This window comes from Doryrhamphus excisus, linkage group LG6, assembly GCF_037039965.1.
Source record: "Doryrhamphus excisus strain RoL-2023G ecotype Guam linkage group LG6, RoL_Dexc_Guam_v1.1, whole genome shotgun sequence".
Lineage (NCBI taxonomy): Eukaryota > Metazoa > Chordata > Actinopteri > Syngnathiformes > Syngnathidae > Doryrhamphus > Doryrhamphus excisus.
The window spans coordinates 16525614-16548911 of NC_136362.1; the positions used below are offsets into that span (position 1 = coordinate 16525614).

The following is a 23298-nucleotide window of genomic DNA, read 5'->3' on the forward strand; positions in this document are numbered from 1 at the left end:
GCCATGGTAATGACATACAGAAGATGTATTTTTAGTCCAATAGTACAATAGACTATTACTGCAAAAGTATAACATTTTGTAATATTTGGCACAAGCCTAAATTTATTATTTTTTTAATTTGTTTACATTTTTATAGTAAATTCCCCTCTAAAAAGCAAGTTAGCATGAATGTGATCTAGAGGCAGTTCAAATGGGTAGAAGACACCAGAAAGTCAAGTGAGAATGAAACGTGAGCTGGCACAGATGCGCTTTGCATGTGACAAGCTGTTGTCAATTGACTCCACATTTTTTTTTATTTTTACAATAATAAAGGACACAGTGAACTCGACACTCGACATATTTTAAATTCTTTTCAAAGTGATTGTGATCAATATGTGTGTAAATAATAAGCTATATATGCATCTCTATAGCAAGTGCCGCATATACAGCCATACACTATATTACTTAACATTGATTTCATGTAAATTTTGAACGTGTGGTAGATTTTATTTTGTAGTGGTGGGCCGCCACGATCAATTACATTTAGAGGAAACCCTGGTAGTTTTAAATACAAATTGAAGGGAACTATATGATGCAAACTACTGTGAAGACTAATGTCAGCACTGATGTGCCAAAACAGCATGAGAAATATCTTGGCTGGTCCACCACTACAACACTACAAAAAACCTCTACAATTGGTGATTGAGGGTCACTATTCTAGTCTCCTAATTAGAAATCAGTGTACCATTAATATTGCTGCAAAGATGACACATGACTACATAGTGTTGCTTTAAAAGTTGACAAAAGGCCAAACCATATCTTAGCTTTGCCCCTATGTCCTGTGGCACAAGGCACTCAAGATTTTAGGTTTTGGTGGGGGTTATAATGGGTGGAGGGGAGGGGTGAGTGGCTGGCTGGTGGCCCATAGCACCTGAAACCTATTAGAGATCTCTGGAACATTCCACAGGGTTCCTCCACTTTAGCCAGAGGACATCATAAAGGTCCTCACAGAGTAACACACACACCACCAACAACAAGGTGAATCACTCAAGTAGATATGGAAGCAAATGTTTGTTTGTGGACCCACTGCCACCACCCCCCTCCCACCACCACCTTTTGGTGCCAATATGTACAATACAATATGTGCTCCTTACAAAGGAACACGATGATGAAAACATTTACTATTGGCAAGCCACGCTAAAGTTTTTATCAACTTTTTTTAATCACATGGTTGGCCATCTGGACTTAAAACAGTAGGGCCCAGTAGTGTGCTGACACTGAAAACAAACAAGCATAAACATGCAAACGTGGCTGCCAAATTTCTTGGAGTCTTCCACGGTCTGCTTTGTGTGTATATGTATGTGTTTTAGTGGTACCAAGGCCCATCTCTTTGGCTGAATCCACACCTCAGTGTTATGCTCACTAGGTTTAGCTCTATGGGTGTCTGTGGCCTCTCCTCTGGTCGCCCGTGTCCATTTGCTCCGCGGGTATGGCAAGACCGAGCTGACAGATGGCCGCCCCCTCTCCATTCCGCTCCAGAGTAACACACTAACTGGTTTTTCCTCCGCCGTTGACCTTGCCACAGCCAGCCAGCAATCCTGGCTGGCACTCGGCCTGTCGAACAGGAGGGTAATGAAGTCCAGCGCTGGTCACATGATTATTAAGGCTTTGACGCTGGGGGGCCTTTCAGAACCCTGCATACTCCCACCCCTTCTCATTCTCTTCCCCTGTCTGCCATTGGCAACGTAAAAGTTAGATGAGAATAGTCATAGCTTTTTTTGGACAACCACCACCAATCTCTATTGAGAGTGAACACTTTGAGTAGCATGTTTCAGCAAGTTCCACAAGTTACAGTCATTTGAACTATTTACTCATAACTATGCAATACAACCATAAAAATATTGTAATATAACTTCCTCTTCTACTCCTTAACCGCGAGACAGAAAAGGGTGGCAATATGGAAATACATGTACCTCTATACTGTTGCCTGTAGTATTATATATCGTTATTAAAATCCACACATCGGATTGATTTTCTCAATTTGCCCTACAAAACACCCACCGTGATTTTAGGGTGTTTAGCCGAATCACCATGAAATTTGGTATACGTCTTTAGGTGTCTGTCAAATTTGAGCAAAATAAGTTGTAAAACATGGCCGCTTATGATGTTACATCTATGCCTGCATGTCCTCCAAAACATTTTGAGCACAACACATAAAGGGAGCCACATATGTCCTTACCGTGTTTGACAATACTGCACTTTACAGTGTATAATGTGAAAGCCTACGCAATTTGGTGAGTTGTAATTTAAAAAAAACAACACTCCTTCTTGTGCTCAGCTTAAGTAAGAGCCACGGCACAAAGTAAATCACATCTGTCACAGCGCTATTAGTGCCGACAACCTCTAGAAGCACCACGGTTCAACAGCAGTGCCTTTAACACAAAAGCATCACCGAGGTATGCTCGGAGTCCTGGTCCCATCAGGGCCTGGCCTGGGGATTTGAGAGGTGTAGGTTGCAGCACTGACCTTTACTAAGGCAGGACTGTCTGTTTGCACTTCTCCCATAAGCCCCCGCCCCACCTCTGGGCAGACTGCTAAGCAACCCCATCAGACCAGGGGTGCACATCCAAGGGTGACACCCCAGAGACCGGCTGGGAGGCGGAGTAATTCAGAGGTTAATTCTGATCATGCAGTATTTATGGGCTTCACTTCAGAACAAGGGTTGGCATTAACACTCTAAAAAAGACATCCCTCCTGTATATCAATAAAACATAAGCACAGGAGGAGCTTACCGTTATGCAGGCTGGGGAAGGTGAGCCATTCATTAGGCTACAACTAAAAAATATTATTTGTCCTAAACACAATAGAATGAATGTTCCCTCAAATCACCATGGCGACACCCAGTCACCAATTACAATGCAGCAAGCAGCAGCCGGCACGTTTGTACAAACATGCCGTATGAACTGAGAGAATCCGATATTTTCTCACATGTTGGCCCAGTCTGTGAGGTGTGCGGAAATGTCAGGGAAAAATCAATAGATAAGGACCACATCAGACCTGGGCTTGTCTGGCCTAGTGAGAAACCATCCCCGCGGTGATGTCAATTATCTCTGCTTTACAACAAAACCACCAAATAAAGTGTCTCTGCAACGCTGCAAAACTTTTTCACGCATTGAAGAATTTGTAGGAAACTTTCTTTTGTCTTGGTAGGTAACACAAAAGGAATGTGAGAATTCTATTGACAACGTCCCCCCCCCCGTCCCATTCTCCTCATGGATGCCACATTATTCAGCTAACGGTGTAATGTCACAAGCACTAAGGTGCACATAATTGCATATTAGCAGCGGCACACTTGACTGCACGGGAGGTGACTGTGGTAACGAATGTAGAGGCGTTATTAATCACCAATTAATAAAAGCAGGCAGATATCACACTTGCTGTGTCGCACGCACGGCTTCCTTTGCTTCCGCTCAGTGGTCCAACACCGTTCTCCTTATTTATTTTATTTCTAACATTGACTCCACGCTACACTTGAGGCATGTATTGTGTTCCGACATTCACTGGCCCCATAATGAAATGAGTAGGGAAAAACAAAAACTTAAACCATCATCAGGCCTAACAAACTCATTTGTAGCATTAATACACCTTTCTAATGAAATTTAAATTAAATTCAAGAGAGACTGAGTTCAATTTAAATTATTTTTAAACTCATCCAGCACCCTATAGCTTTGCCATTAATGCAGTAAACCATTCATTCATTCATTCATTTTCTACCGCTTATCCTCACGATGGTTGTGGGGGGTGCTGGAACCGATCCCAGCTGTGATAAGCATGAGGAGACAGCCGGGGTACACCCTGGACATTCCAAAAACATGCTAGGTTAATCGGCGACTCCAAATTGTCCACAGGTATGAATGTGAGTGTGAATGGTTGTTTGTCGATATGTGCCCTGTGATAGGCTGGCGACCAGTCCAGGGTGTACCCCACCTCTCGTGACGATAAGCGGTAGAAAATGGATGGATTTGAATCATAGTATTGAATTATATTCTACTTCTGAAGCATATTTTTCTTCCTGTACATTTACTTCAATTCTGAATTGCATGACTTCAGGGGGGTTCGAATTTAGAGTTATATTTTTCCACTTAAAGGTTGGTACATTGTGACTTGTACTACCTTAGGGATACAGGTTTTCACTGTTGGGGATTAATTGCAATGCCAATATGACTGAAATCTTCAAGATGAAACACTCTTAATAAACAAAATAATCATCAAACTTACTTATTTGTTGATATGATGCACACAGGTTGTTTGTCTATATGTGCCGTGTGATTGGCTGGCGACCAGTCCAGGGTGTACCCAGCCTCTCCCACAAAGACAGCTGGGATAGGCTTCTGCACCCCTGCGACCCTCGTGAGGATAAGCGGCATAGAAAATGGATGTATGGGTTATAACCACAATTATGCTGCAAGATAACTCGATCTTCTGCGAGTAGTCACACCTACATAGTCAATATTTTCAATTTTTTTCAATTAGGTTTTGCGGTCATCTGTTTAGGTTCTAACATACAAACTATCCAGTAAGATAGCTATTTGTTGCAAAATAAAACGTAATATTGAAAGCACTTTAAAGGTCCACCGTTGAAATGCTTCTTAATACAACTATAAAAATTGGATCATTTTCAAGTATTTGAAGCATAATGGAGTAGCGATCACAGTGAAGGCTGTGAAAATCAAAATACATTGGCCAGCCTGCACAGGGACCAAATTAGTGTTGTCTAAGAATCATCAGCACGCAATGTTTCAGGAGGCTGGAGGTTGGTTAATACAGTCAAAGTGAGCTCCAGCTAATAAAACCCAAGCAAAAGGAGCCAGAGCTGAGGTCCTCTCCCCTATCCAGCTCCGTATCAGCCCACAGTGCCTGCTTCACACTGAGCGGCCAGCTGTACAGCAAATATGCCTTTCCCTCTCCACCCCTCCAGTGCACCCACCCTCTGCTTGAGCTGACCGGGCCACAGGCTCCTCTCAGTGAGGGAAGAAAGCTCCTCCCTGCTTTGGCTTGGAGCTCATTGCTGTCACCAACCCAACACTCCCAAGGTGACACCCTCTCCCACCCCACCCTCCCGCCAGAAAAACTTTGGGTTTGTTTTGTTGTCCTTCAGGACATTTGGAACGGACAAGAGAAATTAAAAGAAAAGCTTTTTTCACCTTTTAAGAGGGCGACACTCGCTTAAATCCGCAGAGGGGTGTTTGAAACAGTACAACAAATGGAGCACAAGTGCCCCATCCCTGTGTGTCTCCAAATGTCATAGTTTGCAGTGGGGTCAAAGTGAAGCAGTGGGGCTTCATGATGGCATGCTGGTAAAACCCAAGCAGGCTTTTGTGTCATTGATAGACCTCCAAACGTCCTCTTAAATCACCACAACAAAGTGCACTTGAACCTCCTCTGAAAAGGCATACAATTTAGAGTTCAACACAAATTTTCAGAATGAATATGCACTAAAAACTGTCATTATGACTTCAGATTTAGAAATTATAGTTAGTTAATTGACATTACTAAATTACAATTTACATTATATTGTTTGCTGGGCCTTTGTGAACCCTAAACATAGCCCAGCTGACCAGAAACCATTGTTATGAACCAGCCACACAATCAACAATAATCATAATTCAGAGAAACCTAGACAGCCAAGGTTATGTTAGTAAGGTGCATTCATGTAAATCTCATCAATTAGCGCTATGCTAATTTGACCTTGTCTCATACCTTTTGCACGTTCGAGGAGTCTGAGGAACAATATTGAAGATGTGCTGTGGTGGTACGTAAGTGCCGCGTTACAGTGGATAAGTGTTTCGTCTGAAGTGATTCCACACTTTTTTAAAATGTCGTTCTCCTTCTGCTTTCAGTGCCTTGTCGTTTTCTCTCGCCTCTTCAATCTTCCCGCTCCTTGAACTAAACATCTGTTTCCGCCATCTTACTCTGTGTGGGTGATTTAAGCGGTGATGTAAGTAATTCCTTAAGGCAGAAAAAAATATTAGTTTTTGAAAAAGCGGTAGAAAATGAATGAATGAATGAATAAATTGTGGTACTCGAATTAGTTGATGAATCGTTTTAACCCCTTTACAATAATCTAATGATTTTAAATGCAAATACCTCAATGTGGGTTTTTTTTTCTAGGTAACAATTTCTAGGTACGATTAAAAAGATTACTTCTATGAGTTTGTAAATATAGTTCGTTTATTTTTAACATCGTCATTAGAGCCCTGTATATATGAAATGGCACCCCTATAGTCACCTTTACACTCATATTATTCTTTGTTTACACCACAGGCTACAAGCTAGCAAGCTAACTAGTTAGCATCTCTAATGTAGTTACTTAAAGTGCTTCAGATGAAGTGGAGAAGAAGGCCAAAGTAAGAAGCCCAAAACTTACCACTTTCACATGGAATGGAAGTGCTAAGGTCATCCATCTGTTAATCAATTATTTACTGATTAATTTATTTTTGAAAAACCACAAAAGAGTGCAGGAGCAATATTGGAACCGCAATGTAGTGAGGTACGTCTGTAATTAGATACTACAAGTCACAATTAACTAATTAGTATTCGTGTGAGGCTGCACAGCAGTCGAGTGTTTAGCGTGCATACCTCACAGCTAGGAGACCTGAGTTCAATCCCACCCTCGGTCATCTCTGTGTGGGATTTGCATGTTCTCCCCGTGCATGCGTGGGTTTTCTCCGGGTACTCCGGTTTCCTCTCACATTCCAAAAACATGCTAGGTTAATTGGTGACTCCAAATTGTCCATAGGTATGAATGTGAGTGTGAATGGTTGTTTGTCTATATGTGCCCTGTGATTGGCTGGCGACCAGTCCAGGGTGTACCCCGCCTCTCGCCCGAAGACAGCTGGGATAGGCTCCAGCACCCCCCGCGACCCTCGTGAGGATAAGCGGTAGAAAATGAATGAATGAGTATTCGTGTGAAATCTGCTGTGGGCCACAAACAGACCCCAGGACGGACTTTGGACACCTCTGATGGTCACAAAGGTGAAGTCTCACAGGATATTTTACTGTCACAAGTGATGATGAAGTTTTCAAGCATATTTTTCCATTCATGTCCAAAATTGTAAGACCTTTGGGAATTCAGCCTTGGCGTATCCACTTTGTGATTGACTTATAATAATAACCACATTTACCTCAATGTAAGACTATATTTTTCGCTCGAAAAACGTCTGAAAAATATTTTGGGTTGATAAACATCAGGTGGCGCTAAAGCGAGTCAGTTACTCATATACACAAATGGTGATATGCAGGCTCGCTGGAAAAAGGCTCTTGCAGGATAGCAAATAGAAGAACAGGTCATTGGAAGCCAATGATGATCACTGAAGTTGACTCTGATGTTATTTTACCAAAAAGATTGTCCAGTTTTTGACTTTTTTTTCCAAAATCTTTTATTCAGAGTGAGGTCAACTCTGTGTATTTTCTCCTGGACATACGCTGATGTATCCAACGTGAACTATAAATAAATATAAAAGATTATATAGCGCCTGCAGCAGCTGAAAGCTGTGTAAATGTGTGTGTCTCTGGAGAAAAATTGGACACCCTCGATTCTGCGAGTGTGCCATGCCAAAAAAACTCTAAACTAAAGAGTGGCCAGCTGTCTTCTGGCCTGCTATTAAATTGCTCCTTGGATGGTGGCGATATCATTTTTTCTTCCTCCAAAGGAGTATCCCACCAGGTCCCCAAGCAGAGCGGCCAGCTGTACGGGAAATGTGCGCTGATCCATCTGGGCCCAGGCGGGCTGCGACCTCCATCTTAAGACGCCGCCGCGCACCGCCAATTCTTTGCCCTTTTTGCTGTTTTTATACCGCTTTTGTCAAGTAGCTGGTAACTTCATAAGTCGGTCAACATCCGAGTGTAATATCAATGCATCAAAATGCGATGTCAGGGTTTAAGGAGATGATTGTATTACCGAGACAGCTCATATGCACAAGCTCGGGTTCTGTTGTTCCATACACTTGGCGCTATGGTTATGTGAGGGTCACATGACTATATATAGAGTTATCAGTGTGAAGTGACACCACAGAGGAGCGGGCCACGGATGAAAACAACACCCCTATGAATCCAGCGTCTGCTCCATTACCTACGCTAATAACGCTGACAGCTGAGCGGAGATGACCCCAGCCCCCCATTTTCCCCTCTCCCGTGCAGATGGCCATTAAAGAGAGAAAGTGTCCTTTTTTTCCACCAGAGAAGGTATTTAGAGCTTTTCCAAATTAGTTTTTTTAAATTATTTTTTCCCCCGCGTTTTTGGCCCAGATTGCTTTTGCAGTGATTACAGACTGGATTGGATTCAACACAAGTCTACGTTTTAAGCGATGGAGTCAGTTACATTTGTGCTGCACCGATGCAGCAATGCTTTTGTTAACTATTAGGTTCACCCGCACAATCAAATGAGACCCAATGAAAAAGTTGTATGGTTGTATACAACCATAACATGTCTCCAACCGTTTAATGCTACCATATGCAGTATGGATGACACGGTTAGACAAGTATTCATTGAACATTAGATTTACTATGGTGGCTGGAGTTTGCAGTCGTTTTTCACTGCACAGAAGCAAATACAGAAAATGCAGTATTACTTTTTATGCAGTATGTACTCCGCATTCTCCACTTTACAGTGGCTGCCCTCAGTCTCCTGTTGACTAAAACTTGTTTCTTGCCCTGACAGCCTTATGCCAAGAATTACACACAGGTCCTTGGTCTGTTCCCAGACTGTGACTGTGAAGTCAAGTAACAGCACATGGAATCCATGACATTTCTAGCATTCATTAGCACTCAATGATCTTTATACCTCATGATGGCCCCGATAGTCAAGCAGTTGGGACCAAATGAGCAGCCTACATTGGTGGGCGTGTCTGCTCTCTCTGAGCTTTTTATCATGTTTTCAGTTCTATAGTGATGGCTGTACCTTGCCTCACAACTGAAGTCAGCTGGGATAGGCTCCAGCATAACCCCACCACCCAACTGAGGAAAACCGGCATAGAAAATGGATGGATGGATGGTAATGACTTTTCTTTTCTTTGGCGCACCACAGATTTGGAGACATAATGAAGTCCAAAAAGTTGTCACAAGACCTGGTGTCAACGTGATGTGATTTCTCATTTGGAGTCTTGTGAGAACAAGGCAGCACAAAGCCAATCAGACTGTGAACTATGGCATCACGACTATGTATCATAATACCGTAATATGGAAGTGGCATATTACGTGCTTGAGGCACACCTTGAAATCCAATGTACGTCGGTGTTCACAGCATCAGCAAAAGACATATGGCTGTTTTGTTCCATCCGAGTTGAACAGCTGCCGCCATGTTAATGGTCAAGCAGAAGGTGTAGTAATTCTACATTTCATCAAAGTTACTTACTTTGTCAGATCAAATCACGTAGACGTTCGGAGTTGTCTGGATCTTTAATCACTGAACCGTTCTATTTACGCTTGTTACATTTGGCTGAGCACCAACCTCACAACCACCAAAGTTAGGTACTAATGCTCTAAGTTAGTAGCAAAAATTAAAGCATCGGTGACAAAGAATTAGAAGATAAAGCGTTAAATGGGTGTCTTCCTTCATTAACAATGGTACAGTAGTGACTCATTCTGTTTCATAACACCTTATACATAGACAAGAGCTGTGTTAATTATTTAGTGCCATGGTCACTACATTTAGCGAATAGGGGTACGCATTAACAGTGAAAGACAGGACGTGTTGCTTAAGTCATGTATTTATTCTGCAATTAAACACAAGCGGTCAACAAAGGTGAAGTACCGGCCGCCCAGGTGAGAAGGATGCCATGCAGTGCAGGTATGAAAGCTGTAAAAAAAACATCGACAATGCAATCTAACCCTTGACCAGCGACAGCAGTGAACTGGAATTGTTCAACTACAAGCTGACACTCCCATTGAAAAGGGAGCATTTCAAGAAATGCTGAAAATGTTTCACAGACAGTACAAATTGCCTGTGAGAAAATCGTTTGCAAGTTTACAAAGTGAAAGATTACATATTAAAAGAAATATTGCATTATTAAGATATACTGTATTAGTTATTATTCTAATTATTATAATGACTCTGGTTTCCTCCCACATTCCAAAAACATGCTAGGTTAATTGGCGACTCCAAATTGTCCATAGGTATGAATGTGAGTGTGAATGGTTGTTTGTCTATATGAGCCCTGTGATTGGCTGGCGACCAGTCCAGGGTGTACCCCGCCTCTCGCCCGAAGACAGCTGGGATAGGCTCCAGCACCCACGCGACACTCATGAGGAAAAGCGGTAGAAAATGAATGAATGAATGAATTATTATAATTATCAAGTGTGTTTTGGTCTCAAAACATGGTCACAATAATATAATTGAGTGTCAATTTGTGGGACAATAAACATTTAAAAACACACCTGTATTGTTTGTGACTCGGTTAAATATAAAGTTTGTTCATCCAGTCATATTTTCTCATTGGACTTTTCTTCAAATTAATGTTAATTAATTAATTAATTAATGTCTCGTTCTTGTGGACCCAATCTTGTGCATTGTCTTGTCTCATGAGTTGGATGTCTCATGCCACCCCCACTCATAAGTTAAGTTAATATGTTAAGTTAGTTGCACAGGCACACACTGTATTCTTCCAGCAGGGCAAGAGGCACACACTGCATTGTTGTGCTGCATATGGTACGTACGCCAGGGCATGTTGTAGCTGGTACTCGAGTGAGTCTCGTGTTTACCATTCAAAATTAAGTTTTTAATTAGTGTATAAAAGCGCATTTGTAACCATGAAACACAGAACGTTGTAAACAGAGCCTGTGTGTATTATGTACAGAATATCAAACACAAATTGTAGATTCCTGAATATGTCTCATTCTGACTGATGCATTCAACATGGCTTGGTTTTCGCATTATTATTTGTTTTTAATGAATGAGTGTAATTGTACAACACAGCACAATATAACAAAAATAATAAAAGAAATTCATAACTATATTGTTAAATTAATATCAAAAGTGAGTATTTTTTCCTATAATGCTTAAATTGGATCTCTTAATTGGAGTGCTGTCTTTATTATTAGATTTTTCTGTTCGTCACTTCAGGACAAAGTGTCATCACATGCAAAGTTTTCTCCACATTTGACAAATCGCCAAGTTAACACATCCAGCAGACACACTTGTGAGGCGTCTGATAGGACGCACGATGATGCCGAATACAAAGTGATGGCATATCAGAGGAGTACGACATCAGACAATAACCCAATCACCTATCCTCCTGTTATCTTAAGCTGCTCGAATTCCACTATTATCGGAGAGCTGTGTGCTTGTGCGACTGAAAGACATAAAGTAACCAGTAGGGGGGTTTGTTTTCTACCCTCCCAGTGTGCTCCTTGCCTGCTTTTGCAAAAGAAAGGACTAATGCTGGCATGGTACTGTATTAGGCACCCCCAGTAGAATAGTGGGTGAGCAGATTGCAAAGATGAATACAAAACACACACCTACACCCTGGGCTCGTCTCTCCTCTTTTGCAAATACACTGCAGCATCAAAATCACAAATCACATGCTTCTGATTGTTTATGCACAAACAGTGGGACCCTGATAGAATTGCCTAGCGGTCCTGATAGAATTGCCCACCGTGTTTAAATTCACCTGCGCCTAGAAGCGTGTCCCAAACAGAGAGGCGGTTTGGTTCCAGATCAATGAGTCTCTCTCCCACTGAAGACAACAGATAATGCAGTGTAATGAAAGAGCCGCCAAACGAGCTGAATAAATGAATGAATAAAGGAACGTGAGACCGGAATTCTGATGCCTACTTACTGCAGGCCAGGGGGGAAAAAATGTTTTCCAATTGTGTCTCTTCTTTACAAATGATTCTGCCCGCATACAGATGACGAACAAAGGCAGCCAAATTATTTTGTGGGGAAAATGTGGACGTTACACTGACAGAGAATCTGCAGTTTTGTATTTTGCAGCTGCATTATGTGACAACACCTTAAAATCATTAGTGATGTGATCATATGACGTGAGGATGCACCATAAACAAACAAAAAAATGTGGAGATTCAGATTTTATCCCACTTAAGAATAAATGCCAGTGAAATATTTCAGTAATCTCCACAAACGTGCAGCACAACATATGCCATCAATCACATGCATTGGGAAATTAAGATGATACTAATGGATGCACAACAACACTGTGGGGATGCAGTTAAAATATTAAAGTAATTCCACCTAGTTGGTGATGTGATCCAGATACTTGTGAGCCTAAATGAGACAGGGTCAACAAATCTCCGTTACCATGTGATCCATCTTTTTTTTCACTCATTTGAGCTTTTTAAAATTGATGGTATTAATCATCAAACTTGTTCCCGATCGTGTAAAAAAAAACTTCCCATTAAATGTTTTATATCAAAGTACCTTTGAATGTTACCCAATGAAGGTATTTCATTTTTATACAAGCACACACATAAATAGGAGTTATGTCCTACCCAGCATATGGTTGGCCACATGAACTTGGATGTCCCACTCACTGTAGAAGACCATTTGACATTTGATACACTGGTAGGTCTTCTTCTGTTACAAAAAAAGAGGAAGAAAACTAAATTACTCAACTGAGAAGAACAGAAATCACAGGTCTATGCGTATTTTACCTCTTCAGTTTGGGACGGACTTGATCTAGGCATGGGGGACATCTGTGGGGTCTTGATCTGTCCGCTGTTACTGTCCCCTCCTTGGTCGCGGTGCACTGTCTGGACATGGTTGTGCAACTCCGCCTCTGACTCGAATTTCACATTGCAACTCGAACATCGTGTCTTTGCGGCTGACGTTGAGGATGTCGAGGAGGACGATGACGAAGAGGAGACCACTTTGCCTTTCCCCTCCCCAGGGCTAATGCATTCTCCTTGGATCCATTGAGCAGTGTTGGGCGCTGGAGTGGTGGCACCGCCCTGCTGCTGCTGTCTTCCTCCGTTCATTGTTGGGCTGGAGCTCTTGGAACTAGCGTTGGCTACGCAAGATGCGCAAAGTCCATATGGCAGGCCGTTGATATCTAGTTTCACCAGGTCCTGCTTGGAGCGGAAATCTTTCAAGCAAGAGGCACACTTGAAAGGTTTTTGGAGATGGTGTTGTTGCTGGTTCTGACAGATGGTGTTGGTGCGGCCCACAGGTTGGTTGGAGGTCATGGTTCCCGTTTTTTGCATGTGAAAGGTACCGTGGATCTTGAGCTCCAACGTGGAGGTCACTGTCTGCATGCACACTACGCACCGGAAGCCTGTCAAGGAGTTTCTCAGGTCAGGGTGCATCTGACAGTGCTCCAGGAAGTCCTCCTCACTCTGTAGCGGCATCTTGCAAATGCGGCAGCTGCCGGTATCGAGACTTTTGCTATGAGTGACCTTGTGTTCCGTCAGTGTGAGCAAAGACGGGAAACGTTCCCCACAGATGGGACACATGTAATGCTTGACCGGCCCAAGGTGGGTCTGCATATGCTCCCTTAGACCGGCCTCGGAGAAGAAGGTGCGAGAACATACATTGCACTTGTGGTTTCCTTTGATCATTTCGGCTTTCCTTTTCATCATGGCGCTCTCACCAGGGCGGATGTTGTGGTCCCTCAGCTGGTGGTTTGTGAGGAGAGACTCCATCGTGTAAGAGGCTCCACAAATGTCACATCCATACATGGGCTCTGCAGTGTCCACCTCCTCCTCACTTCCGTCATGGCTATTCTGAGACTCCACGACAGATCCAACTGTGGTCCCTGTGCCATGGCTGTTGGTAAGGAGACCATGCAATTCCGCCTCATCTTTCGGCTGGCCGTCTGCACTGCTCACGGTGGATCCGTTAGCACCGCAGTTCTGTGCCTTTCCCTCAAACACGCAGTGTTTCTCCCTCAGATGTTTCTCCAAAAGCACAATAGCGTGGAAGGCCTTGCTGCAGAAGCGACAGTTGTACTTCTTGCTATGGGTGGTGATGTGACACTGCAGCTCCACCTCCGTCCCAAAGGACTCCCCGCAAAAGATACAACGATGGGCCCGGCCTTGGTTCTCCAGGTGACTGTGTTTGACATGTAATTGCAGATCCGTCTCATGCCTGAAGTCCCAATTACAGGAGGTGCAGCGGTACACTTTCTTCTCGTTGCTGTGCTTCACAGCCAAGTGGAGCTGGGTGGACACCTTTGAGTCAAACACCTCTTGACAGAGAGTGCAGCGAAAGAACACAAAGGTGTGCATGTCCAGCAGGTGCTTCTGCAGGTCATCCACAGACGTGAACTGCTTGTCACAGCTCTCACAGATGTAATACGTAGAGGTGATGGTGAAGTGAATGGTGACATGCTTCAGCAGGGACTCCTGGTTTGGGAACTCTTTGTTGCACTGCGGGCAGGTGAGTTGTGGCTGCAGTCCATCCAGGTGAGTCTTCAGGTGAGTCTGGAAAAGATCTAAGCTGGTGTACTTGGCCCCGCACTGATTACATATGAACTCACTGGAGGAGCGTGTGGCCGAGTTGGTTTGCTTTAGCATGGACGCTTGTTCCACCGATATTGGTGATGAGGGGCTGAGAGCGTGCAACGTCTTCTTTCCATTGTTGATGTAGTTGAGCGCCAGCGGAATGTTCTTGTGATTCTCCTTGATGTGCTTGTTGAGCTTCAGAACACTGTTGAATATTGGTGAATTGGTGCAGTAGGAGCAGGAGTACACCTCTACGATAGGCTCCTTGGGAGTGACAGCCAGAGGGGAGTCGAAACGCAGGCTGCCGCTGTCGCAGTGAGTCTGACGAACATGCTCTTCCAAGGTCGCCTCTGTCAAGAAACCCATGAAGCACTGCGGGCAAAAGAAGGCGTTGCTCTCCTTGGCCACAGGGCTCGGGAAGCCGTGGGAACAGCGAATATGTTCCTGAAGGGCATTGAGATCACTCAAGATCTCCGGACAGAAGTTGCACTGAAGGAGTGCGTCGGGCAAGCTCGCTAACAGGGCTGCATGGCCTTCAGCATTGTGGACCTGCTTTAGATGTTCATTTAGATTTAATAATGAGGGCAGGACCTCCAAGCAAAACTGGCACGTGTGAGCCTGCTCTGGCTTGTCCAGATGCATGGTCCGTAGGTGGATTTGAAGCACAGCCAAACTGGAGAATACTTGCTTGTTGCAGTAAATGCAACTATAGGAAACTTTAGGCTGTTTGGCAGCGCGACCTCCTATGTCTGATACGTTCTGGGCAGCCCTCTTCCTCCTGCCTCTCGTCTTAGGGACAGGCGGCGCTGTTTCCACCATTGTGGAGCTGTCGACAGAGAGGTTAGAGTCAGGAGTGGTGCTTGAGACAGAGGTATAGCCCACGGTCAGTAAAGAAGGGCTGTTACTATGGTTACTGGACTCGGGCAGCTGGTGGATGTCCATGTGAGCATAGAGGTCTTCGACAGACAAAAAGTGCTCAGAGCAGATCGCACACGAGTGGCTCTTGCGGTCCCGGCTGTGGGCCTGGTCGATGTGGGTCAGCAGGGCTCCGTCATCGCTGAAGGGCTCGTGGCAGTAGATGCACTGAAGTGTAGCACCCAGGCCCCCATCTTCTGATGGGGAGCACTCAGGGTGGCACTCGGCAATGTGCCTCTGGAGATCTTCTGGGACATCGAAGCCTTCCTCACAACGGCTGCATTTACGGGTTTCTTTCAGCTTCCATTCATCGACTCTACAGAGGCCTGAGCTGCCGCCCTCTTTGCCCCTTTCGTGCACTTGCATGTGGCCGTGCAGCGAGCTAGACGAGAGAAAGCCTCGGCGGCACACGGGGCACTTGTGGGGTTTGTTGGAGGCGTGGGTTTTCATGTGGATTTTGAGGTGATCACTACGGGAGAAAGCCGAATCACATTCACCACAGTGGTACTTCTTATCGCCCGTGTGCAGCTTGACGTGTCGGTCGCGACTGCGCTTGTGCTTGAACAAACGGCTGCAAAAGGTGCAGCTGAACGGGAGTTTGTCGCCGTGGCTTTGCTCGTGACGTTTGAGGAAGCTCAGGCGGCTGAAAGTCTTGTCACAGAACTGACACGGGTAGGGCAGGCCAGGACCACCTTCGTCCTCACCGAAATCATAGTCCTCACAATGTCCCGGAGACGTCTGATCCTTGCTGGAGGGAGATGATGCTGGCCAAGAACACGATGGGTCATCTTCGATGTCTGCACCATCTGTAGAAAAAAGAAGGAAAACAAAGAGAAAAAAAAGGTTTATGAGGGGTCTGTCTGGTGAAAAAGAAGAGGCAAAAACAAAACGGACATATTAGCAATCCATTTGCGGTCAGTCTGTTAATTATGAGGTAGTCACATATGAATTTGAAATTTCTTGCATTTTAAATAACATTGAAAATGCAGCTCCGTGGGTGTTATCTTAAAAGTTACATTAAAACACACAATCTAAAGTACAATGAGATGAGATAATAAGGAGAAATACTTTGACTACAATTAACCTTGTATGTGGCCATGTAATGGCTTAGCCCACTGTGAGTCATAACACAATCTCTCTGACATTTAAAGCCAAAGCAAGACAGTGGGTGTACTTGAGGATGTAAGCCTGGCATGAGGTAAATTAGAACATTTCTATTATTTCTGAACAGCTTTCTTATTTGGGGCGTGGGGTTGGTGGAGGGAGTGTTAGGGGGCCCTTGAAATGACTTTAAAGAAAGACTAAACGTACAAGGACGAAAAAAAAATCATGGTGTGTGTGCGTGTGTGTGATTAAGCGTTCAATTTTGACCGCAGCGATACAGCCTTTAGGAAGCCTCCGTCGTAAGACAAATCATTTTCATGAAATGTTGAGCATTCAGAACATCACTCAGTACATATGCCATTAAAGAATAAGCATTATTATCATTTATCAGCATTCAAAGCTGTGAGGCAAATCATAATGCTTGAAAGTGTGTTGATGCAAACAATGAATTGTTTTTTTTTATTTATTTCAGCCTCTCTTTCACAATCAAAGTTGATTTGAGGTCACTATGGAATCGACTTTCTAAAGACACAATACAGGATAGAGATACACCAATAATGTGTACAAAGGCAAAAAAAAAAAAAATGCTGTTAAATTAACATTCAGGAGTTACAAGGCATAAACATAAAAAATTTGACTGTCATTGTGTTACTACTGACAGCATCACAACAAAAGTATGTTAATGACAATGAAACACAGTACACCAAAGGGACTGCTTAACTGGCTGAATAACACCACCAGCTGGCATATGTTACTGACAGGGGTTTAAATGAACATTCGAACAAATAAATGTCTATATTTTTCACAAATAGAAATTAAATTGTAAAATTGTCAGGCACTTTCATTTGGGCTGGTGGTCATGGCTGTGACTCACGGCTGTCTCATATCGTACGTACATGTCCTTAGTGCATGCACACGCAAAAGCTGTCTCAGAGAAGTCCCTTTAATAGTACTAATAGCACCGCAGTGGGACATTCAAAGTCAAACACAATTCACTCTGTGATGCTGTTTGACTTCTAAGTTGTTCTAATGCTGAAAATTATTTTCACATAAAACATATTTTTCCAGGCCTCTCGCCCAAAGTCAGCTGGGATAGGCTCCAGCGTACCCCTAGTGAGGATAAGCGGCATACAAAATGGATGAAATTTCCCCCCCCCAAAAAAAACACATTTATAAAAAACATAAAAATTTAAAAAACTTCGCTTTGGTTCCAATTTTTACAAGAAAAGCTCTGATAAAACATTCCACTGTTCTCAAATATCTTACTTTTTATTTTTCTACACAAAATAAGATGAAAAATAAATAAATAAATCAAGAATAAAGAAAATCAATCAATCAGTAATAAATAAATAAATATAATAATAATAATACAAAAACAGCAAATAATAAAAACTTAAGAAACCACATATAGTTGGTGGATAGACAAATTATTTTTTTCAGATTAAAATGAACAAAGCATTATTAGAGCCCTGTAGACATGACAAAATACGACTATAGTCACATTTATACTCTTTTTATTTACAACATATTGCGCAACTGCAGGGTCTTGAGACACATGCTAACTCGCAAACTAGAGAGCTATCTACCTAAACGGTAGCCTTCAAGGTATTTCCTTTAAACTTGAACTTACCACTTCCACACTGATAGTTAACTATTAACAGTTATTTAACCTTTAACATGAACATTTATCAAACGTAATAATTTTTTCTGGGTACATGATACCATACAGCATCCATATCAAACTTGCGCGGGCCGCACTAACTTTAAACTTTCATATCAAGGCGGGGGCCTCAAACTAGTGTCCTGCGGGCCACATTTGGCCCGCGGGCCGTGTGTTTGAGACCCCTGGTCTAAAGAGACATTAACCTCTATATAATACAACTAAATAAAACTTAACTAAAGTAAGAAGGCTCACCACCAAAAAAGATGCATGACAGATACACTGTAGAGAAGGAATAGGAACGTGTTTGTAGTCGAGAATAGGCAACTACTGGCATTTTAAAGGTATTGTTAGAATGAAGAAAGCATAATAAAGAAAAAGAAACATGCTCACTAATACTGTGATGCTATGAGATGAATTCTTGCAGGATGCAAGACTTATTTCCCCAGAATTTCTTATTGAACTCTAAATTGATAGTGTCGTTAGTATCTTGCACACAATGGAGATAACAGCAGCCCTAAATAGAACTACAAATTCTGGCTGTATTACAGTGTAATGAGCATGTTGCCAAAAAAAAAAGTCTGTTTTTCATTCATGGGTTAGAGCGCCACCTGTTGCTTTGGCATGCAAGCCACCCTGCAAATGTCGGTTTTCCATGTGGACAGAGTAGGGGAAAAATGACTTCTTCCAAATCCCTGTGTGCGTAGGCTAACTCATTCAAGGGCAAGCAGGTGCAGAGAATCGCCGGGGGAACAGCAGTCAAGCAACAATAAGGCTCCCATATGTGTTACAAATACCTTACAGTCTCCTGATACTCAAATGTGCTGACATTCCAGTGCACTGTTGCATTGTACAGTAACACCACTGGAAAACACACAACACCACTTCCACAAGTTGAAAAGGTCGCGGGCCACTTCTTCCTGCTGTCGAATTCTTAGTGCTCTCTACTTCCTTACCTAAATAAAACACCATAATCCCCACACCCGTCCCCTTCAGAAGAAGTTATGTCAAAGGGCCAAAACGTAGAAATGGAAAAACAAGAGGAAACTGCAAAGATTTATGAGGCGAGGTGGAGGACGGTGGTGGTGGGGGAGGGGGGGGTTGAAGGAAAAGTTTGGTCTTCTTCAGCTGACAAATCCAAGTCTCTCCTCTCTCTTCCCGTTGCTGTTGTTTTTACGGTGAGAGCTGCCCTTTTGTCAGGATATCATGCCCTCTCCCACTTGCCCCCCATCAGGGCCTATCTTCAGGAAACAGATGCAGTTGAAGGAGGCCATTCCCTTGTCCACCTCCCCTCCCCTCCTTGCAAAATAAACTGCTGAAAGCTGCACATTGAGAACCCACCTCCACATCGCAACTCTACCAAAAACCTCCTACCGCTGGCGAGGCGCCCACTCTACACATCTCTCTCATGGAGCAAACCTCACTTGGTTTCCATACAAGCTTCCATACATGAGTGAGGGGGGGGGTGGGTGACTCAGTGTGATGCCCTCCTCCAAAGAGGGGGCGGATCTGCCCTCTCTTCCACAGCCTCACAGGGTATAGGGAAGACGGTGTATGAAGAATGACCCCGGCCAATGCCTTACGGTCAAACATATCGGCGCTGACACAACACTATCAAACACACAAACAAATGGGCAAGTATACAAGGTTAAATGAAATTCCACAGTCCTAAATGAGGATAAATTTGCCTTGGGACACCATCAGGCTGTCTTTCCATTCTTTGGTTATTTGCCGGTTGTCAATTATTTATTTAGTGCGGTTACTACAGTAACACATGAACATAAATCTTTGGTAGAGCATTAAACAAAATGATCTTGTCTACATGAAAAGCAAAGGGTTTATGAAAGCAGCATCTAGTTGGTTACTAATGGTTACTATTAAATAGTTGACAAGTCACAATGTACCAACCTTTAAGTGGAAAAATATAACTCTAAATTCGAACCCCCTTGAAGTCATGCAATTCAGAATTGTAGTAAATGTACTGGAAGAAAAATATGCTTCAGAAGTAGAATATAATTCAATGCTATGATTCAAATCCATCCATTTTCTACCGCTTATCGTCACGAGAGGCGGGGTACACCCTGGACTGGTCGGCAACCAATCACAGGGCACATATAGACAAACAACCATTCACACTCACATTCATACCTATGGACAATTTGGAGCCGCCAATTAACCTAGCATGTTTCTGGAATGTTGGAGGAGTTCCACGCACAAAGAGAACATGTAAACGCCACACAGAGATGCTCGAGCGGGGAATCAAACCAGGGTCTCCTAGCTGTGTGGCCTGCTAACTACTTATCCACCTCAGCCCAGAATGTTACCAACGTTTTTAAAGAAAAAATATGAATTGCCACTGAGGTTGTACAATTTTTTGTGTAATGTAGACTTACACCAAAATTTTGTGTGACATTTTTCCAGAAATACATCTTGTATCTTAAGTCAATTTTCAGGAAAAAAAAATATCTATCGAAGATGAAAGCATCTTAGGTTTCATACGTTATGCAAAAATAATATATATTTTTTAAAAATCATGCCATTTGCAATTCAACCAAAATGATCCAAATTATACCTTTAAGGGTGAACATCTCTAAGGTCTCACAATTCTTTGGAATTCAACAACATTATATTAGAAAAGTATGGTTCTAAAGTCTAACACTTTTTGGGGTGTAAACTGGGGAATTGGACCTATGTGCATTACTTCATTTTTTTTCTAAATGGACGGTTTGTCCAGCATGGCAATTAAACCTGTATATGATGGACCACTAGCACGGTGTATGATTGATTACTGGCATATCCCTGGAGGCCGAGAGGTCCTGCTGCTGTAAAGACACAGTAGCAAAGTTCTTTTAGTGTTGGGGGCAATGAAAACAAGAGACTGTTTTATTTTTTTGGTGCAGATTCATTCTCTCGTTGTCTCCCACACATACACAGAAAACAGTCCAATGGCCAAAAACAAGTATGTGAACAACCGTGGATGAAAGCACAATCCTTCTCAGGAGACGCAAAGAGGAAAAGAGAGAGACGGACTTGTTTTTTTCCCCTTCTTCACCCTGACAAGAAATGCCCAAACCTCAGCAGCAGCCTGAGTAAATAAAAGAACGGGACCTTACTTCCCAGTCTCTCGGGCCGGGGGCCTGTGCACGCCAGCGCTCTCTGTGCTGCTGCCAAAGGGGATGCTGGGGCCTGAAAAACTACACCCTGCAGCTGAAGGGCTGTCTTTGTTGGTCTGCCAAGGCCTTCCTGAGCATCCTCCAGCCAACAGCCTGTCACATCCTGGGAGGAAGACCTCCATCTTAAGGCCTGTCCCTCTTTGGGAGTCTACCCCCCACCACCTCCCTCCATCTCCTTTAAACATATCCTATATGGAACAAAACAAGCCAAGTCGCAGGTCGGGATGATACAGGGAATGTGCCATAACAAGCTAGAAAGGCACTCAGTGATGCACAGACCTCAGCCGAGCACAAAGAGTGCGGTCTGTATATACAATAAAAAAAATTCCTGGCAAAGAGAAGTACAAAACAACAACAACAAAAACAATGTAGTAAAATGGCTAATATTAGAGTAAGGATATGATGGCCCTTTGCCAAGAAGAGTTATGAAATAACCAATAACCAAGCTAATTTAGGGTGTCTGAGGTTAAACGGTCATCTATAACAGATGACCGTTAAAAGAATAATAGTATTATAATAGTATTAATAGTATATTAAAAGGGCGGCACGGCGCTCGAGTGGTTCGCGCACAGACCTCACAGCCTGGAGGACCAGGGTTCAATTCCACCCTCGGCCATCTCTGTGTGGAGTTTGCATGTTCTCCCCGTGCATGTGTGGGTTTTCTCCGGGTACTCCAGTTTCCTCCTTCCATTGTCCATAGGTATGAATGTGAGTGTGAATGGTTGTTTGTCTATATGTGCCCTTTGATTGGCTGGCGACCATTCCAGGGTGTACCCCGCCTCTCGCTCAAAGACAGCTGGGATAGGCTCCAGCACCCCCCACAACCCTCGTGAGGAAAAAGTGGTAGAAAATGAATGAATGAATGAGTATATTAAAAGTAGTAATAGTTTAATAGTGGAACAAAAATGTGACTAGATCGCCACAAGATGTACAAAATCTACCAAAATTTAGAAAGTTAGATAAAAATTCTCAGTGTAGTTGAAGGTTGTAACATTTGGAATTTTTGACCATTGAGGTCATAAAAGTCAAATGAGGGCAGAAATATGAGGGAAAAAATCTGAATTCTACCAAAATATTCTGAAAAAATAGGCATCCAAAGTCCAACACAGATGAGGTCATTAAGTTTAGAGGAAAATTACGCCTCTGAAGTCAAACGACCTTGACGTCCTACAATTCAGAACTCAACCAGTAGTAGACCTGTAAATATGAGCCTCTGAAGGTTTATGTTGCTGATGCAAATATTTAAGAATTGTGATTTTTTTTTTAAAGGAAAACTGTGATTGTACATTCATTTTCTACCGCTTTTCCTCACAAGGGTCATGGGGGCGCTGGAGCCTATCCCAGCTGTCTTTGGGCGAGAGGCAGGTTACACCCTGGACTGGTCGCCAGCCAATCACAGGGCACATATAGACAAACAACCATTCACACTCACATTCATACCTATGGACAATTTGGAGTCACCAAGTAACCTAGCATGTTTTTGGAAAGTGGGAGGAAACCGGAGTACCCGGAGAAAACCCACGCATGCACAGGGAGAACATGCAAACTCCACACAGAGATGGCCGAGGGTGGAATTGAACCCTGGTCCTCCTAGCTGTGCGCCGTGCCGCACTGTGATTGTACAATGCCATCAAAATACTGTTGACTTGTTGACGCATTGGCGCCTGTGCCATTTGCGTTCTGGGGGTAATTGGAGGTTTATTGGTTCTTTTGAGTGCAAATACCATCGAAAACAAGCCCCATTTTACTCCAATGTGTACCAAACTACTGTGGCACCTTTCAACTTAGATGTAAAGAAATCACAAATGTTTCGCTCGTAAGTCTTAATAAGACTCCACACTTGCCGGAGCTCCATAAAAATCTCCTCTATTTGCACAAGTAATAACCAAAAATTCCCCATTTCCTGAAGCAGACTGAAGTCGTCTTTGTGCTCCGTTCATTCTTAGTAACCTTTCCCATGCAGTGTAAATATGCCTGTTCAAATAAATTCCGGGAACAGGTAGTCTGCCATTT

General features: G+C 43.1%; 1 protein-coding gene across 2 annotated transcripts in view; it reads right to left on the reverse strand.

The window, feature by feature from the left end:
- Positions 1 to 23298, reverse strand: part of znf521 (zinc finger protein 521) — a 120287-nt gene that overhangs the window by 51573 nt on the left and 45416 nt on the right. Inside the window, exons 4-6 of one of the 2 annotated variants that reach the window (XM_058068846.2) lie at positions 12646 to 16154; positions 12484 to 12568; positions 12227 to 12259 (exon numbers count right to left, since the gene is read on the reverse strand). In XM_058068846.2, the coding sequence (XP_057924829.2) occupies positions 12227 to 12259; positions 12484 to 12568; positions 12646 to 16154 (3627 nt within the window). The remainder of the gene's footprint in view (positions 1 to 12226; positions 12260 to 12483; positions 12569 to 12645; positions 16155 to 23298) is intronic. The other variant, XM_058068849.2, reaches the window with a different exon arrangement.